Below are 14641 nucleotides of genomic sequence, written 5' to 3' on the forward strand. Positions count from 1 at the left end.
CAGGGAGGGATCCTACGGATGCCTCTCCCAATTATCTGTGCAAATGTAGCTCGTAGACATAGTTTTGCAGACACAGTTGAAACTACAAGTACTTTAATGTTCCAGGACAAGGACAGGATGAGGATGAGCACCACAAAGATGTTCAGTAGCCCGCAAATCATAGGGGGTGGAGTCTAGGTCGGAGTTCGGGATGGGAAGGAGAGGCACAGCATAAATGACATTGAGACGTGTACACGCCTCAGTGAAACTGATTCAAGGTAGTGTGAAGTCCAGAGTGCAAAATGGGCACTTTAAGGGACAGCTGAAATTGCTGTAAATCCTCAGGAAAACTGGTCTGAGGAGACTAGTGATGGATCTTACCTAAAGGCTGTGCGGCTATAGCCCCCCCAGTAAAATCCGCCACTTCAGTGAGCCAGTGCATGACTGCACGGTAGTGTCTTCTAGATTCCCTTTGCGGAGAGGACCCTGACGTCATCAGGTACTGTCCAACGTAATTCCCTACCATCCATGTGGGCATAGAGGGGGAATATAACCTTGTGGCCAGCGTAGCAAGCCACCGAGCCCGAAGCGTGGCGAGCGAGGTGAGCCCGCGTGGGGACAACTTTCTTCTTTAGATGGCCTTCATGAGCAAAGAACCGCACTTCTGCCCTCACTTACGTCACTTCCAGGTCCCTAGCGCGAAGGGGAAATAAGCTCTACCGTGACTGCACTGGCTTCACTGTGACTGGAGGTCACCTGCCAGTCACGCTGAAGACAGGCAGCCAGAGGGAGGTGTCTTCTCCCCCAGGGATCACCAGTCTGGGCTGCGATCAGCACTGGAAGCCGCTGCTCTGCCTTTCGGGCAGCCCTATAGGGCTTCTTAGGGCTAAAAGCAATGCAGCTCCGAGAAGCTGGTGTTAAGTGTGCGCATGCGCGGCGCCAACGCTGCTCATGCACATGCGCCGGTACCGACGCCTGCCAGATTCATTGAGCAGGCGCCTGGTCCCAAGCCAGCAGCAGCGTCAGTCCCCCTCAGGTAAGAGGGCAGGAGCCGCTGCTCAGCTGACTGACTTACTCTGTGTAAAAAGTGAGTATCTTGCATAAAAAAACCTGCAAAGACAGAGAAAAGTCGCTAGCTAAAGCTGAGGAACAAAGTGAGTGGCTACAGCATCGATGTGTTTATCATTTTTTGGGACCATGAGAATAGTTACGGATTGAAGAACCAGAATCTCTCTACCAGAAGGGTATTTAAGGACCAGCCACAGTCACACCACACCTTGAGAAAGATCCTTGTGGATCGAAACACGTTGGTTTGTGGTGATTTTATTTTACTGGTGGGGGACTATCCTGAGGAGTTCCTTAACTAGACTGTTGGTACATCCAGGAAAATCCGATTCTCTGAGATGTTACATAAAATTCCTGCTTAAGATGGCGAATGCTCCCGCAGTCAAGCTCAAAAAATATATTTTCGGAGCTTGATGAATTTAGGTCCCATACTAGCCACACGGGAGAGAAAGGTAAGTGGGATATATATATACATATATATATATATACACGTGATATCTCCACAAAAGGAGTTCTGCACCACTTTAGCTAGAAGATATTGGACTGTATGCTTGCATTGAGGCAAATATTTCTTATACAAAGTGCAGAATATTATTTTAAAAAGGAGCCATGTGCTTCACCAATTCATCTATCATCCCCAATACTTGATATCCTAGGCTATGTCCACAATACCATGGAGACCACAAGATTGTGAGTGCAAGGCTTACAGTATATAGCCTATATGATGGGGGATGCTGGCTGTGATGTCCATGACTCTTGTACACTGGACCTGCTACAGATTTTTTCACAACTTTGCAAATAGGAATGCGCTGTCAGAGTGTGACAGTGTGGACCTTAATGTGCTTTGGTAGACACACTGAAGGAAAAGAATGGTGTTCTGTGTAAGTGAGGCTCACCTACAGCAGTAGATGTTCATTGATGAGCACAAGAAAGTAATGCTATAAGTAGGCTCAAACTTGAAAATTTTTATTTTCTTCTAGTTCATTGTATTAAAAGCAGTGTGCAATAATCAGTGGGGGCCTGACTCAGAGATGTACTCTAATCAGGGCAGTTTCTAGGGTTTGAGGCTCCCAGTGCGAGCAGTTAAAATGCGCCCCCCCCTCGAAGCAGTAATATTGTGGAGTGGGCGTGGCCTCATCATGAGGGGGTGTGGTATCACAGTAAGGGAGTGTGATCTCGAAAGACCACAGAATGACAGCCACTGTGACTACTGAGTACTGGGTTGGCTAATCTGTCAGGGGCAAAGCGCTGAAAAATATATGCAGTTAAAGAAAAGACAGACAGCATGCGCGCGCCGCAGGCGCGCTCAAAAAATGCGGTGTGGCCTAGCTGTCACAAGCCCACGCCGCATTTCTGTGTGCATGCCTTTGGTGTGACATTTGCAGAAGTATGACCTTGCATCACACTCGTTTTTAGTCGCGTTGGGAGCGAACCCAGCACATTGAAAATAAAATCCAGATCCACATAAAATACACTGCAACAAACCACTTCCACATAATATATATTGGAAAAGCCAGAGGCACATAAACTACGTTTTAAAACCACAGCCACTTCAAATACATTATTAAATCCAGAACCACATAAAACACATTGAAAAAACAAGATTCACATAATACACACTTCATTCCAGCCCCCTCCCTTGCCATTCCATCCCGACAGGTCTTAGGCTCCCCCCCACTGGCTCTCAGGCAAAAGTGCCCATTATGCAGTGCCCCCTGTAGTTGTCCCCATATGCAGTGTCCCCTGTATTTATGCCCCTTATGCAGTGCCCACAGTGGTAGGGCAACTTATACAGAGCCCACAGTAGTGGTGCCCTTTATACAGTGCACCCAGTAGTAGTGCCCCCAGGAGTGGTGACCCCTATGCCATGCCTCCATTAGTAGTGCCCCCTGTAGTCATGCCCCCATCAGTAATGCCCCAATAGTAATAGTCCCTGTTGTAGTGCCCCAGTAGTAGTGTCCCCAGTTGTATTGCCCGAAATAGTAATGCCCCCGGTAATAGTGTCCCCAGTATTAATGCCCCTGTATTAGTCTCCCCAATAGTGATGCTCCCTTTGTACTAGTGCCCAAAGTAGTAAAGCCCCAAGTAGTAGTGCCCCCAGTAGTAGTGCCCCTGGGCCCTGAGTAATGCCCCCAGTAGTGGTACCTCCTAAGCAATGCCCCCAGTAGAAGTGCCCCCCGAGTAATGTCACCAGTAGTAGTGCCCGGGTGCCCCCAGTAGTGGTGTCTCCCCCCGCAGAAGTGCCCCCAGAGTAATGTCCCCAGGCTGCCTGCACATAAAAAAAACCAGTAACACTTACCTTCAGCCCCGCTCCGGCGTCCGCTCCGCTCGGCTGCTCCTCTGCACTATGGGAAAGACGTCATGACGTCCTCCCATAGTGCACACTGGGGGAGCCGGGAGCCGGAAGCCGGAGCCTCCGTCTCTCTGGCTGCTCTGCTCCGCCGGGCGCCCGCTGGTAACTGAATCTCAGCGGGCGCCCGGCAGTTAATAGGCTGTTTCTGCTGCAGAGGTCGGAGGCGGCGCGCCCCGTGCGATTGCACGGGTTGCCTGCCCCTAGAAACGGCCCTGACTCTAATGCACTAATGCTGTCGCTGCTGGGTCTTTGTACACAGCTGCTGTGTGATAATATGCAAATGTTGCAGCTGGTGGGATATGTAATGTGATGCCCACCGACAGCTTTGCAGATCCAAGCGACAAAGACACAGCATCGGTCGCAGATCCTTCTGAGTAACCCTATGGCCCTGCAGAATGGCCACGTGTACTAAGCTGCAACATGCCCAACAAACGATTGCAACATGCCTGCATTTTTCAAAAAGTTGTTGCGATCAACTACGTAATGTACCATGACGCATGCGTAGTTTACTGATAAATCTGTCAACTGGATAAAAATCAAAATAGCGTACATCTCTAAATAAGGTCCTTAAACAGCAGCAATATGGGTATGTTTATCTCAGTTTATGCTTTAAGAAGAGGTAAACCATAGGTACCCTGGCATGTTGTTTTTAGGCATGACTGTGCACCCAGGGGCGCAGAGAGGTGGGGGAGTGGGTACGGATTACCCGGGCCCAAGCTTCCTGAGGGGCCCGGCGTGAGCCCGGGTCCGGCGCCCCCCCCCCTCCTTCACAGCAGCCCAGCACACAGCACGTGCTGAGGTGCAGTGGAGACTGCTCGTGGCTGCTGAGCAGCAGCCACAGCAGTCTCCTATGCCTGTGGGGGGAGCGATCACACTGATCGCGCCCCCCCTTGCTTTGCACAGGGCTGAGGGGGCTCAGAGCGCCCCCCTCCCCAGCACGCAGCGCTGCTTCGCGGTGCTGCTAAACTTTTCTTTCCCCCTAGGAAGGGGGCGTGGCCACACCTTCCGCGATTAGGCCATGCCCCCTATTACCCGGGCCCGACGCGGCTCTCGGCAGGCCAGTGAGTACCTTTCCACCTGCCATAGGCTACTCACAGGCAGGCCTCACTACTCTATGCAAAGTGCTGTAAGGCATATACTGTATGTACTGTATATGGGAAAGCAGGTGGGCAATACGACAATGAAGTTGCCTATTCCTTCAATATTTTAAAAGTTGTTTTTTCTTTTTTTTTTGTAGTAGTAGTTTCCTTGGGAACTATAAATTACCTGTAAGATCTCACTTTAATTGGGCATTGCTTCTTTTTTGTTGATGGGTTATTCTATCCTAATTATCCCTTCAAAATGCATTTATGGAAATTATTATGAGGCTAGTAAATTGTTTTCTAATATTACATTTAGAAATGATTATAAAGGGGGAAATTCAATTAGCTCTGATAATTTATAGGGGGTGAAAAAAGGTGGTAACCCTGAGCTTTAACGCCCATGGATATTCAATTACAGCCCTTTTTTTTTGCCCAATAAATTATCTGTTATCTGACGTTAACACATAGAACCCGGGAAAAATTCCAGGACTTATGTGTTAACCCACTGTTTGTGCCTGATAGGCTAATTATCATATATATGTTTCTGCTCAGACCCAAAAAGAAATATGCGTTAAGTGGGCTAACTTCGGGGCTAATTGGATAGCCCCAGGGGATCACAATTAGCCAGCGGTATATTACAGCGGCTAATTGAATTCCCCCATTATGTCAATAAGTTTCCAGTTTGTATACTTTCAAAAATTTCAGCTGACAAATAATTTGTTAAAATTCAACAAAAAAAGTGAATTGTTTTTGAAATAGAAAAGTACCAATCGGTATGCCATTACAGCCTCTGCTATTCTTATACAGTATACAGGCAATTGGCATTTAACAACACCAAAACATGCAATTTGACCAGGGGTATCCAAATATATATTATTGGCATAATAAGAAACAACTAGACTTTGATTAATTTCAAAAAGAGGGGCAAAACAAAAAAAGAAAATCATTTTGCAGAGTGGCGTGCATTAACACATTATGGTCCTTTTTCCTGCAGCCAAATTTAATCCTGGCCATACACAGTGTAGGGCATCTATGCTGTATCTGTATCTTTGAGACCTTCTTCATTAATTGCAGTAGCATTCCCATGTTCTATGTATTCCACTGCTCCATAAAGCAAAATTCCCACAACTACAACACACATTAATATATACAGCTTGATATAAACGCATAAAAATGAGCTGTACCCAAAGGCAATAGCAAAGCCCAGAGATTCCCAAAGAGAAAAATTGGCAAAGGCAGCTTCTTTGTTCTTTTCAAATAATACACCATATAAAGCTGGAAAATAAGACACAATAATGAGAAACATTTTAAATGTAGGGCTCAACAAAAATACATAGTGTAGCTATAAATGTAAATCAATAATTATAATAAAGTTGTAATGGTTGTGTCTGTACATATAATGTTTTTGGGGAGAAATGTACTCCTTGGGACTGCGTAACTATGAACTTAGAGAAGAACATTTTTTTTCTGAACTTTTGTTTGTCTGTCTGGCATCATGCAAAAACTACGGGATGAATTTGGATTGAGTTTTCAATATTGTATAGCTTAGTCACCTAGAAAGAAACTGAGGTGTATATTATCTCAATGTGACATCAGGGAAAGTAGCAATAAAGGAAAAACTAGATGCTTGAAACTCAGCACGTATATATTATATGTATATATATATATATATATATATATATATAAAGATCAGCAAATCCTGCACACTCCCACTATTTTATAAAAAGATCATAGGGTGCCAGATCATAAATATTAATAGTCTCAAAAGTCCAGAACACCACGACCGGCACACCTTTTTCATATGCAAAAAATAGTTTTAATCCATAAAAACCATCAAAAGGTACATAGCCCAATAGCTAACAACGTCCATTCATGTAAGCCAAAAAAAGCGACATGCAGTCAAGTAATGTAATTCCAGCATGATACTCATCGTTAGTTGAACCTTCGTTGTAGCAATAAAGTGTGGCCCGTCCCGACAGCTGTTTCGGTACCCTCCGGTACCTTCTTCCAAGGGCACTGCCACATACACTAAAGCTGGCCACACATCTAAAGATTATCTGTCCAACCAGCCAACTAGTTGATTGGTTGGAATGAAAATCTGGTAAGGAATACAATCAGCAATTTACTCCCAAACACTGGAAAATGGACCAAAACTGTTGTTTAAACAAATAGTTTAGATCAAACATTTAACAAACTTGTTTGAATGACCATTTTCATCTGTTTTCTGGCATTTAGGAGCAAATTGCTGATCATTATTTACTCCCATACGTTACCAGATTTTCATTCCAACCAATCAACAAGTTGGCTGGTTGGATGTAAGTTGGTCTAGTGTGTGGCCAGCTTAAGGCCTCATGTCTTATAGCACCCTGACAACCTGCACCTGAAAACAAACGGCATCAATCAACAGCACTCACCTGTAGATGATCTTCTCACCTGGAACCTCCAGAAAGTGGGACCACTCGTCCAGCGAAAAACCGGAAGTGACGCGTGCGTTCCAGCGGAGCTTGCGTTCCAGCAACCGGAAATGATGTTCCGGTTGTTCTGTGCTATGTCTAAGTACCGAAATAGCTGTCGGGCTGGGCCACACTTTATTGCTACAACGAAGGTTCATCTAACGATGAGTATCATGCTGGAATTACATTACTTGACTGCATGTCGCATTTTTTTGGCTTACATGAACGGACGTTGTTAGCTATTGGGCTATGTACCTTTTGATGGTTTTTATGGCTTAAAACTATTTTTTGCATGCGAAAAAGGTGTGCCGGTCATCTGGTGTTCTGGACTTTTGAGACTATATACAGTCAGGTCCATAAATATTGGGACATTGACAGAATTTTCATATTTTGTCCTCTATTCACCACCACAATGGCTTTGAAATGAAACAAACAAGATGTGCTTTAACTGCAGACTTTCACATTTAATTTGAGGGTAATTACATCCAAATCAGGTGAACGGTGTAGAAATTACAACGGTTTCTATATGTGCCTCCCACTTTTTAAGGGGCCAAAAGTAATGGGACAAACTAAACAATCCTAAATCTAACTTTCATTTTTTAATACTTTGTTGCAAATCCTTTGCAGACAATTACAGCCTGAAGTCTGGAACGCATAGACATCACCAGAAACTGGGTTTCATCCCTGGTGATGCTCTGCCAGGCCTCTACTGCAAATGTCTTCAGTTCCTGCTTGTTCTTGGGGCATTTTCCCTTCAGTTTTGTCTTCATCATGTGAAATGCATGCTCAATCGGATTCAGGTCAGGGGATTGACCTGACTGTATATATAGATATATATATATATATATATATATATATCAAGATCTATTTTGTAGGAAAATCCAACTATTTACAGTATTAAGCACCACCTTTTATTCAGCGACATAATACGGTGGCAGTGTGCCCTGTGCCGGGCCCTAAACGTATGACGTCATGCCTAGGGGATGAGGCCGGCGTGTCTTGGAAGTGGAGCACTGCCCAAAGTGTCCATAGGATGCTCTGGTCAGCTCTGCCATTCTAGTCACCCTGTCTGTCACATGAAGGTGCCATGGGGCATCAACAGTGACACTCCCTGGGCAAATACCATAACTTGACAATCTCTCCCTTACCAAATCATGATTAATATTGTTGTTTATAGATTGTTCAGTTTTAAAGTCAAATACTGTAATTTCTAAATCACTTTAGTTGTTTTGACAATAACAATGAGTGATGAATGTGTTAAGGTATTTCTATAAAAGAAATGTTACTAACATTATTTTTATATCCATCTCCATTTTAAGAATTTTACCTTATATATTTGTCTAGTGAAATCATCCATGATTTGTTGATGACTACACAGCATGCAATTTGCTTGCAAATATTAACATCTTTCCATTCATTATGAGTTGTTATTATTCCATTATATGATAAATGTACCTAAATATATATTTTTGGGATGATTCTCTTTTGTTATGCTAAATAAGTATGTATTCTTGGTTTGTGCTTCAGCATATAGGTTCTTTAATAGGGATGGGTACGGGATGCCGGTGCTCGGGATCTCTGCTTCAGAATCTCAATACTGGCATATGTCAGTAGGTATCCTAACCTTCCCCCTCTCCCTACGCTAACCCTAACCCTCCCTTTTTGGTGCCTGAACCTAACCTCTCCCTTAGTGCCTAAACCAAACCTCTCCCTCCCCACACCATAAATCTAACCATCCCCCCCTTACTGCCTAACCCTCCCCCCTTAGTGCCTAACCCTAACCTCCCCCCTAGTGCCTAAACCTAACCTTCCCCTCCCTGCACCATAAACCTAACCCTCCTCCCCTTAGTGCCTAACCCTCCCCCCCTTAGTGCTTAACCCTTCCCTTAGTGCCTAACCCTAACCTCCCCCACTAGTTCCTAAACCTAACATCCCCCTCCCCACACCCTAAATCTAACCCTCCCCAGTGCCTAAACCTAACCGCCCCCACCCCACACTCTAAGCCTACCTCCCCGATGCCTAAACCTTCCCCCTCTCCCTACGCTAACCCTAACCCTCCCTTTTTGGTGCCTGAACCTAACCTCTCCGCTAGTGCCTAAACCTAACCTCCCCCTACCCACACCCTAAACCTAACCCTCCCCCCCTTAGTGCCTAACCCTAACTTCCCCCCTAGTGCTTCAACCTAACCTCCCCCTTCCTGCACCATAAACCTAACCCTCCCCCCTTAGTGCGTAACCCTCCCCCCCTTAGTGCGTAACCCTCCCCCTAACCCCGCAGGGATTCCGCAAGTCGGGATGCCGGCACCATCAGGTAACCCTCCCCCTAACCCCACAGGGATTCCGACAGTCGGGATACCGGCACCAGGATGTAACCCTCCCCCTAACCCCACAGGGATTCCGGCAGTCGGGATACCGGCACCAGGATGTAACCCTCCCCGTAACCCCACAAGGATTCCGGCAGTCGGGATGCCGGCACCAGGATGTGACAGGTGTCCGGATTCTAGCGCCGGCATTCTGACCGCCGGAATTCCCGCAGTTGGAATATTGACCACATCCCCTTTAATAGCCAGTAGATACCAGCACAATGATCTTTGAGGTGAAATAGTGTGAAAACCATTTGTTTTGTTGTGCACAGTGATATCATTTCAGGAAGCCTTTACTTAAAATGTTTGATCCCTAGATGATAGATATTATATACTAGACAATCCAGATTTGGCCTTATTTACAAATACTTTGAACCACTTACACAAGTGATCACAGGCACAAATATAGTGAGAAAACAAGAAGCAAATGAAATAAAAGTTATATTAGTATACCACTACTTATAGTGACCTCACCCCACACACGTTCTTTGTACTTACAGCTTAGTAGTGTCTGCCACACTGCATCTGCAATTCCCCAGAGACCAGACATGACAAAGAATACAGCAAAATTGCCAGCTGCTGGTTTCCATATCAAGAAGCCAATAATACAACCAATATTTATAGCTGCTCCTGTTACAGAAATATTTAATACAATTGATTAGGTTTAAAATAATAAAATAATACAATATTTACAGTCAAAATACTGTTGAATAGATTAATTGTTGGGTCAATAGAGATTATCTCCAGTTGTGCTAAAATGTCTAGACCTTGAATTCTAATTAATGTACAATGTGGCCTTATTAAAGATACCCACCTCTGTTTGGCATATCTAAAGGTGACATCTTACCCTGCACATGTCCCGTCTCTTATCTCCATAGCAAATATTGAATATGATGTTTCTTTGTGTGTTAAATATGTCACTTGGCCATCTTCATTTTACTATAGTGTGCTATAATGTGATTTGATTTTGTACTATACTGTACTATCACAATATAGCACACTGTAGTAAATTAGGTATTTTGGGAAATAAATAGGGTTTTCACCTGTTAAGAATTCCCCTGGACAGTCAAGAAATCATCAGCACCGACTGGAAGCTGCCATCCCAGGCAGGTGGTGTCCAGGACATCCAACAGCAGGAAGCTGTGCCGGTGGCATCACTGTCAGTGCATCACTCTGCTTCTCCAGTCTGCCCCATGGCCCACCTCTTCTTCTACCACAGTTCAAAAATGTGAGCACCTACCTCACAGTGTCCACCGCTTAAAATGATCAACAACAGCCGGGAGTTGGCATGGCTGTATTCTGCACTGAGCCACTCATGATTGAGAAGCCAGTTGTTATCGGCAGACCAGAGCCATGTGGCTTAAGACCAATGTGTGCTCAAGTCACCAGGAGAGCTTTACATTTAAACTCTCTACTGCTACTGGGTGGCCTCCATGTGGGTTCTTTGGTATGGAGTTGTGGATCATACAGTATTATACAAGCCCAATCCTTCCTATCATTCTCCTCTTTTAGGGCTATACTTTTCACCTTTTCTTCCCATGTCATCTTTTTGTTACACCTTTCCACCCTCATTGACAACTATTCTGATACTGCTGCCTCCAAATTTCTCCCTCACAACTCTCCTTTCCAGATTTCTGATCACCACCTTCTCTCCTTCATGTTTTCCTCACTTCCGCTCCCTCATTTGCTCCTTTATATTAAAAACACGCAAGTTGGTTTAGGAACAGTGTATACAGAGGCATAACAAGGGTTCATGGCACCCAGGGCAAATAATAAAATGGCACTCCTAAACTGTTCTTTAAAATTCTGGCTGAATTTTATGATTGGTACTCAAAAAAACAGACACTGCAGACACAAATGAGGAAAAAGCAATGCAAAATGAATCAATCTGAAAGTGATAAACACCAGGGGGTACATTTATCAAAGGTTTATTTAGGCAGCACAGACAGTGTAATGGTTAGCATTACTGCCTCACAGCACTGAAGTCATGGGTTCAATTCCCACCATGGCCCTACCTGTGCAGAGTTTGTATATTCTCCCTGTGCTTGTGTGGGTTTCCTCTGGGTACTCTGGTTTCCTCCCACACTCCAAAAATATGTTGGTAGGTTAATTGGCTCCCAACGCAAATTAACCCTAGTGTGTATGTGTGTGCATGTGATAGGGAATATAGAGTGTAAGCTCCACTGGGGCAGGGCCTGATGTGAATGGCCAAATATTCTCTGTAAAGCGCTGCGGAATATGTGTGCGCTATATAAATAACTGGTAATAATAATTTGACTTTCGTTTTGAAGTGCGATTTAGCTCACCTCAAACCGACTCAAATTGAATCTTGCAAACCCTCCGAAATCCCCTCAGAAGATTCGATTTGAGAAGCATTTCTCAAATCGAATTCGATTTGGTTCGGTTTTGAAAAGTGATTTGCTGTTAGATTTAACATGTTCATGTACAAATCGAACAGCAAATCCCACTTCAAAATGAACTCAAATACCCGACACCATAGAACTACTTCATGCTTTCACTTTCAGCATGAGCAGTTCGTTCTCACACAAATACATGCAGACATCAGTGAGATGCCTGCATGTATCTGACTGTAAACAGCTTATAAATAGTTAAAAAATTTTTTAAAAATTATGTGAAGTACCCCCCAAAACAGAACCAGCCCTGGACTTTTGAAAGCCAGTCCTGGTTGACTAAGTACAGGGAAAAAATTGATTAGGGTTCCCCTGTACTTAGTACAACCAGCACTGGGCTCTGGGAGACCCCTTTATTGGAGGGGTCCCAAACACCCCAGCGATCCCTGGCCTGGGCTGACTAGTGGTCAGGGCTAATGCTGCGGCAGGGGGGCCCGGTGATAGGGCTCCCCTGGCTGTGGCATCAGTTCCCCGCTAGAAAGGGTCCAGTGCTGGTTCTGGGAATTACAGTGAGACCCTACGCAATTTTTTCCGTGTAATTCCAGAACCAGGACTGGTTCCCAAAGCCCAGTGCTGGTTGTACTAAGTACAGGGGAACCCTAATCAATTTTTTCCCTGTACTTAGTCAACCAGGACTGGCTTTCAAAAGTCCGGGGCTGGTTGTGTTTTTGTGTTTTGGGGGGGTACCTCACATAATTTTTTTTACATTTAACTATTTCTTTGCTTTTTACAATCAGATACATGCAGGCATCTCACTGATGTCTGCATGTATCTGTGTTAATTCGACCTGCTCATGCTCAAATCAAAAGCATGAAGCAGGTCTATTCATTTGGGGATGTGAAGTTCGATTTGAAGTTTGATTTTATGTGCGATTTCAAATCGAATTATAGTAAATAAGGGTTTTGTGTGTTGGTCTATGTAAAAGTACCAATGTTTTCCCGATGTTCGATTTGAGGTCGATTTGACTAAAATTTTATTTGAAATTCGATTTTACATTCGATTTGGCCTTTAGTAAATACTCAAAAGCAAATCTCATGCAAATCGCATGCAAAATCACTCAAAATGCCAAATTGACCCTTAGTAAATTTACCCCCAGGTGTGTGCACTCACACGCACACTGCTGTGGGCTAAAATTTTGAAGTGAAAGACTTGGGGGTCCTTAAGTGTTAGGGATTTTGGTAGTGTGAAATTGCTACTAGCATCTACAGTTCATGGTTATCCACATACTGGGCCTAATTCAGACCCGCTCGCGAGCGCTGAGCGCTCGCAAGCGGGTCGATGTTGCCCAAGTGCGCATGCAAGCCATCGTTATGCGTCTCGCACCAAAGGGGGCATGCTGTCGATGGTGACTGGTGGGCGTGCCGGGGGCGTGGCTGCCCAGACGGAGGCGTTCCCATGGGAACGCCTAAGGTCTGGGGCCGGCCCCACTGACATCAACATCACTAGTGATAGAGCCAAAAGCACTCCAGGGCTTGCGGCAGCGAGACCCTACCGCAAGGGTCTCGTCGCAAGCCCGATGGTCGCGATGGTCTTGACCATCGCGACCATCATTTTGGCCGCTCGCTATAGCTGTGGGTGGTCACCCACAGCTATGATACTCTATATACTCAGGATCAATACCTCTCCTAACATCATAAGAATGGTAAATATCCTAGTTTTCATTGTCTCTCTCTATACTAATGAGACAGCCCAACATGCATACAATTTTCTGTCAGATATTTGTCCAATCTGGCTGGATGGAATGAAAACCTGGTAATATATAGGAGCAAATGACAATCATCCATTTGCTCACAAACACTGGAAAATAGACAAAAATGTTGTTCAGACAAATTGGTTAAAACACACAAATTTAACCAATTTGAACAACTGTTTTTTGTCCTTTTTTCAGTGTTTAAAACTATATGATCGACTGTCATTTGCTCCCATACATTACCAGGTTTTCATTTCAACCCGCCAGATTGGACAGATATCTGACAGAAAATTGTATAGTGGATGCCCAGCTTTAAATAAAATTATTTATCTACCTCTGGACAACAGCCTGCTATCAGGTTTGCCAACCCTTATAAATATTTATTCTAACTATTAAATTAAAATTTACTGACATCGTAATAACAAAATGTTACCAAAATTGATAGAGGTTGTAACTATAACACAAGGGGCTCAAGTATTGTAAGTAAGGGGTAACAGTATATATAATATTAGCATAGAATTTAATTATTTGTTTTCAAATAAATGTATTCAGAATCTGTGCTTGTCTAATGCTTTGTGTATTTTGTCCTAATAAAAAGCATGAAGTACAGGTCAAAGATCACAGTTTGCTGTCAAAAGTTTGGCAAACAAAAAAGTTGACCAGGCGATAATTGGGACTGATTATTAAAGCTTGGTTGTCCACTATTCACAGGTTGGGTATGGGATGTTGGCACTCGGGATCCTGGCGGTCAAAATATCGATGCTGGCATTCCGACAGGGTTAGGATACCGACACCTTTCAGTAGGTATCCTAACCCTACGCCTACCCCTCCCTCCCTGCAGCCTAAACCTAACCCTCCACCCCAGTTCCTAACCTAATGCTTCCCCTACTGCCTATCCCTAAGCAGGACTGGCGATACCATCAGGCAACTTTAGGGCGCTGGCCCTTTGGAGGGCACCACTGAGCCGCCTAACAAAAAAAAGAAGGATGTCTCTGAGAGACATCCTTTCACACAGCACTGGCAGCAGCCATGCCCCCACCGGCACTTATCAGCCACCAATGTCCTTTTCTCACCCCATACAGATACACTAAACTACTAGCCCATCCAGGTCTTAGTGCTGGTCTCAGCGTGGCTACAACATCAGCAGCACTGACAGTCGCATAACTGAAATGCTCTGTGATGTCGGCGGCCAGTGCGCACCAGCCCTCGGCTCTCTCCTCACTGGCTTTAGTCCCTTCTCTTCCTG

At 44.6% G+C, this 14641-nt stretch overlaps 1 protein-coding gene across 1 annotated transcript in view; it reads right to left on the bottom strand.

Moving 5' to 3' along the window:
• Window positions 1–1115: 1115 nt before the first annotated feature.
• LOC148523922 (N-acetylglucosamine transporter UNC93A-like) overlaps window positions 1116–14641 on the bottom strand; it is a 70847-nt gene continuing 57321 nt past the window's right edge. Inside the window, exons 7-9 of the mRNA XM_088472528.1 lie at window positions 9793–9924; window positions 5559–5754; window positions 1116–1176 (exon numbers count right to left, since the gene is read on the bottom strand). Coding sequence (XP_088328654.1) covers window positions 1116–1176; window positions 5559–5754; window positions 9793–9924 — 389 coding nt within the window. The remainder of the gene's footprint in view (window positions 1177–5558; window positions 5755–9792; window positions 9925–14641) is intronic.

The sequence above is a fragment of the Taudactylus pleione genome, unplaced genomic scaffold (genome assembly GCF_031769625.1).
Source record: "Taudactylus pleione unplaced genomic scaffold, aTauple2 ptg000125l, whole genome shotgun sequence".
Classification (NCBI taxonomy): domain Eukaryota; kingdom Metazoa; phylum Chordata; class Amphibia; order Anura; family Myobatrachidae; genus Taudactylus; species Taudactylus pleione.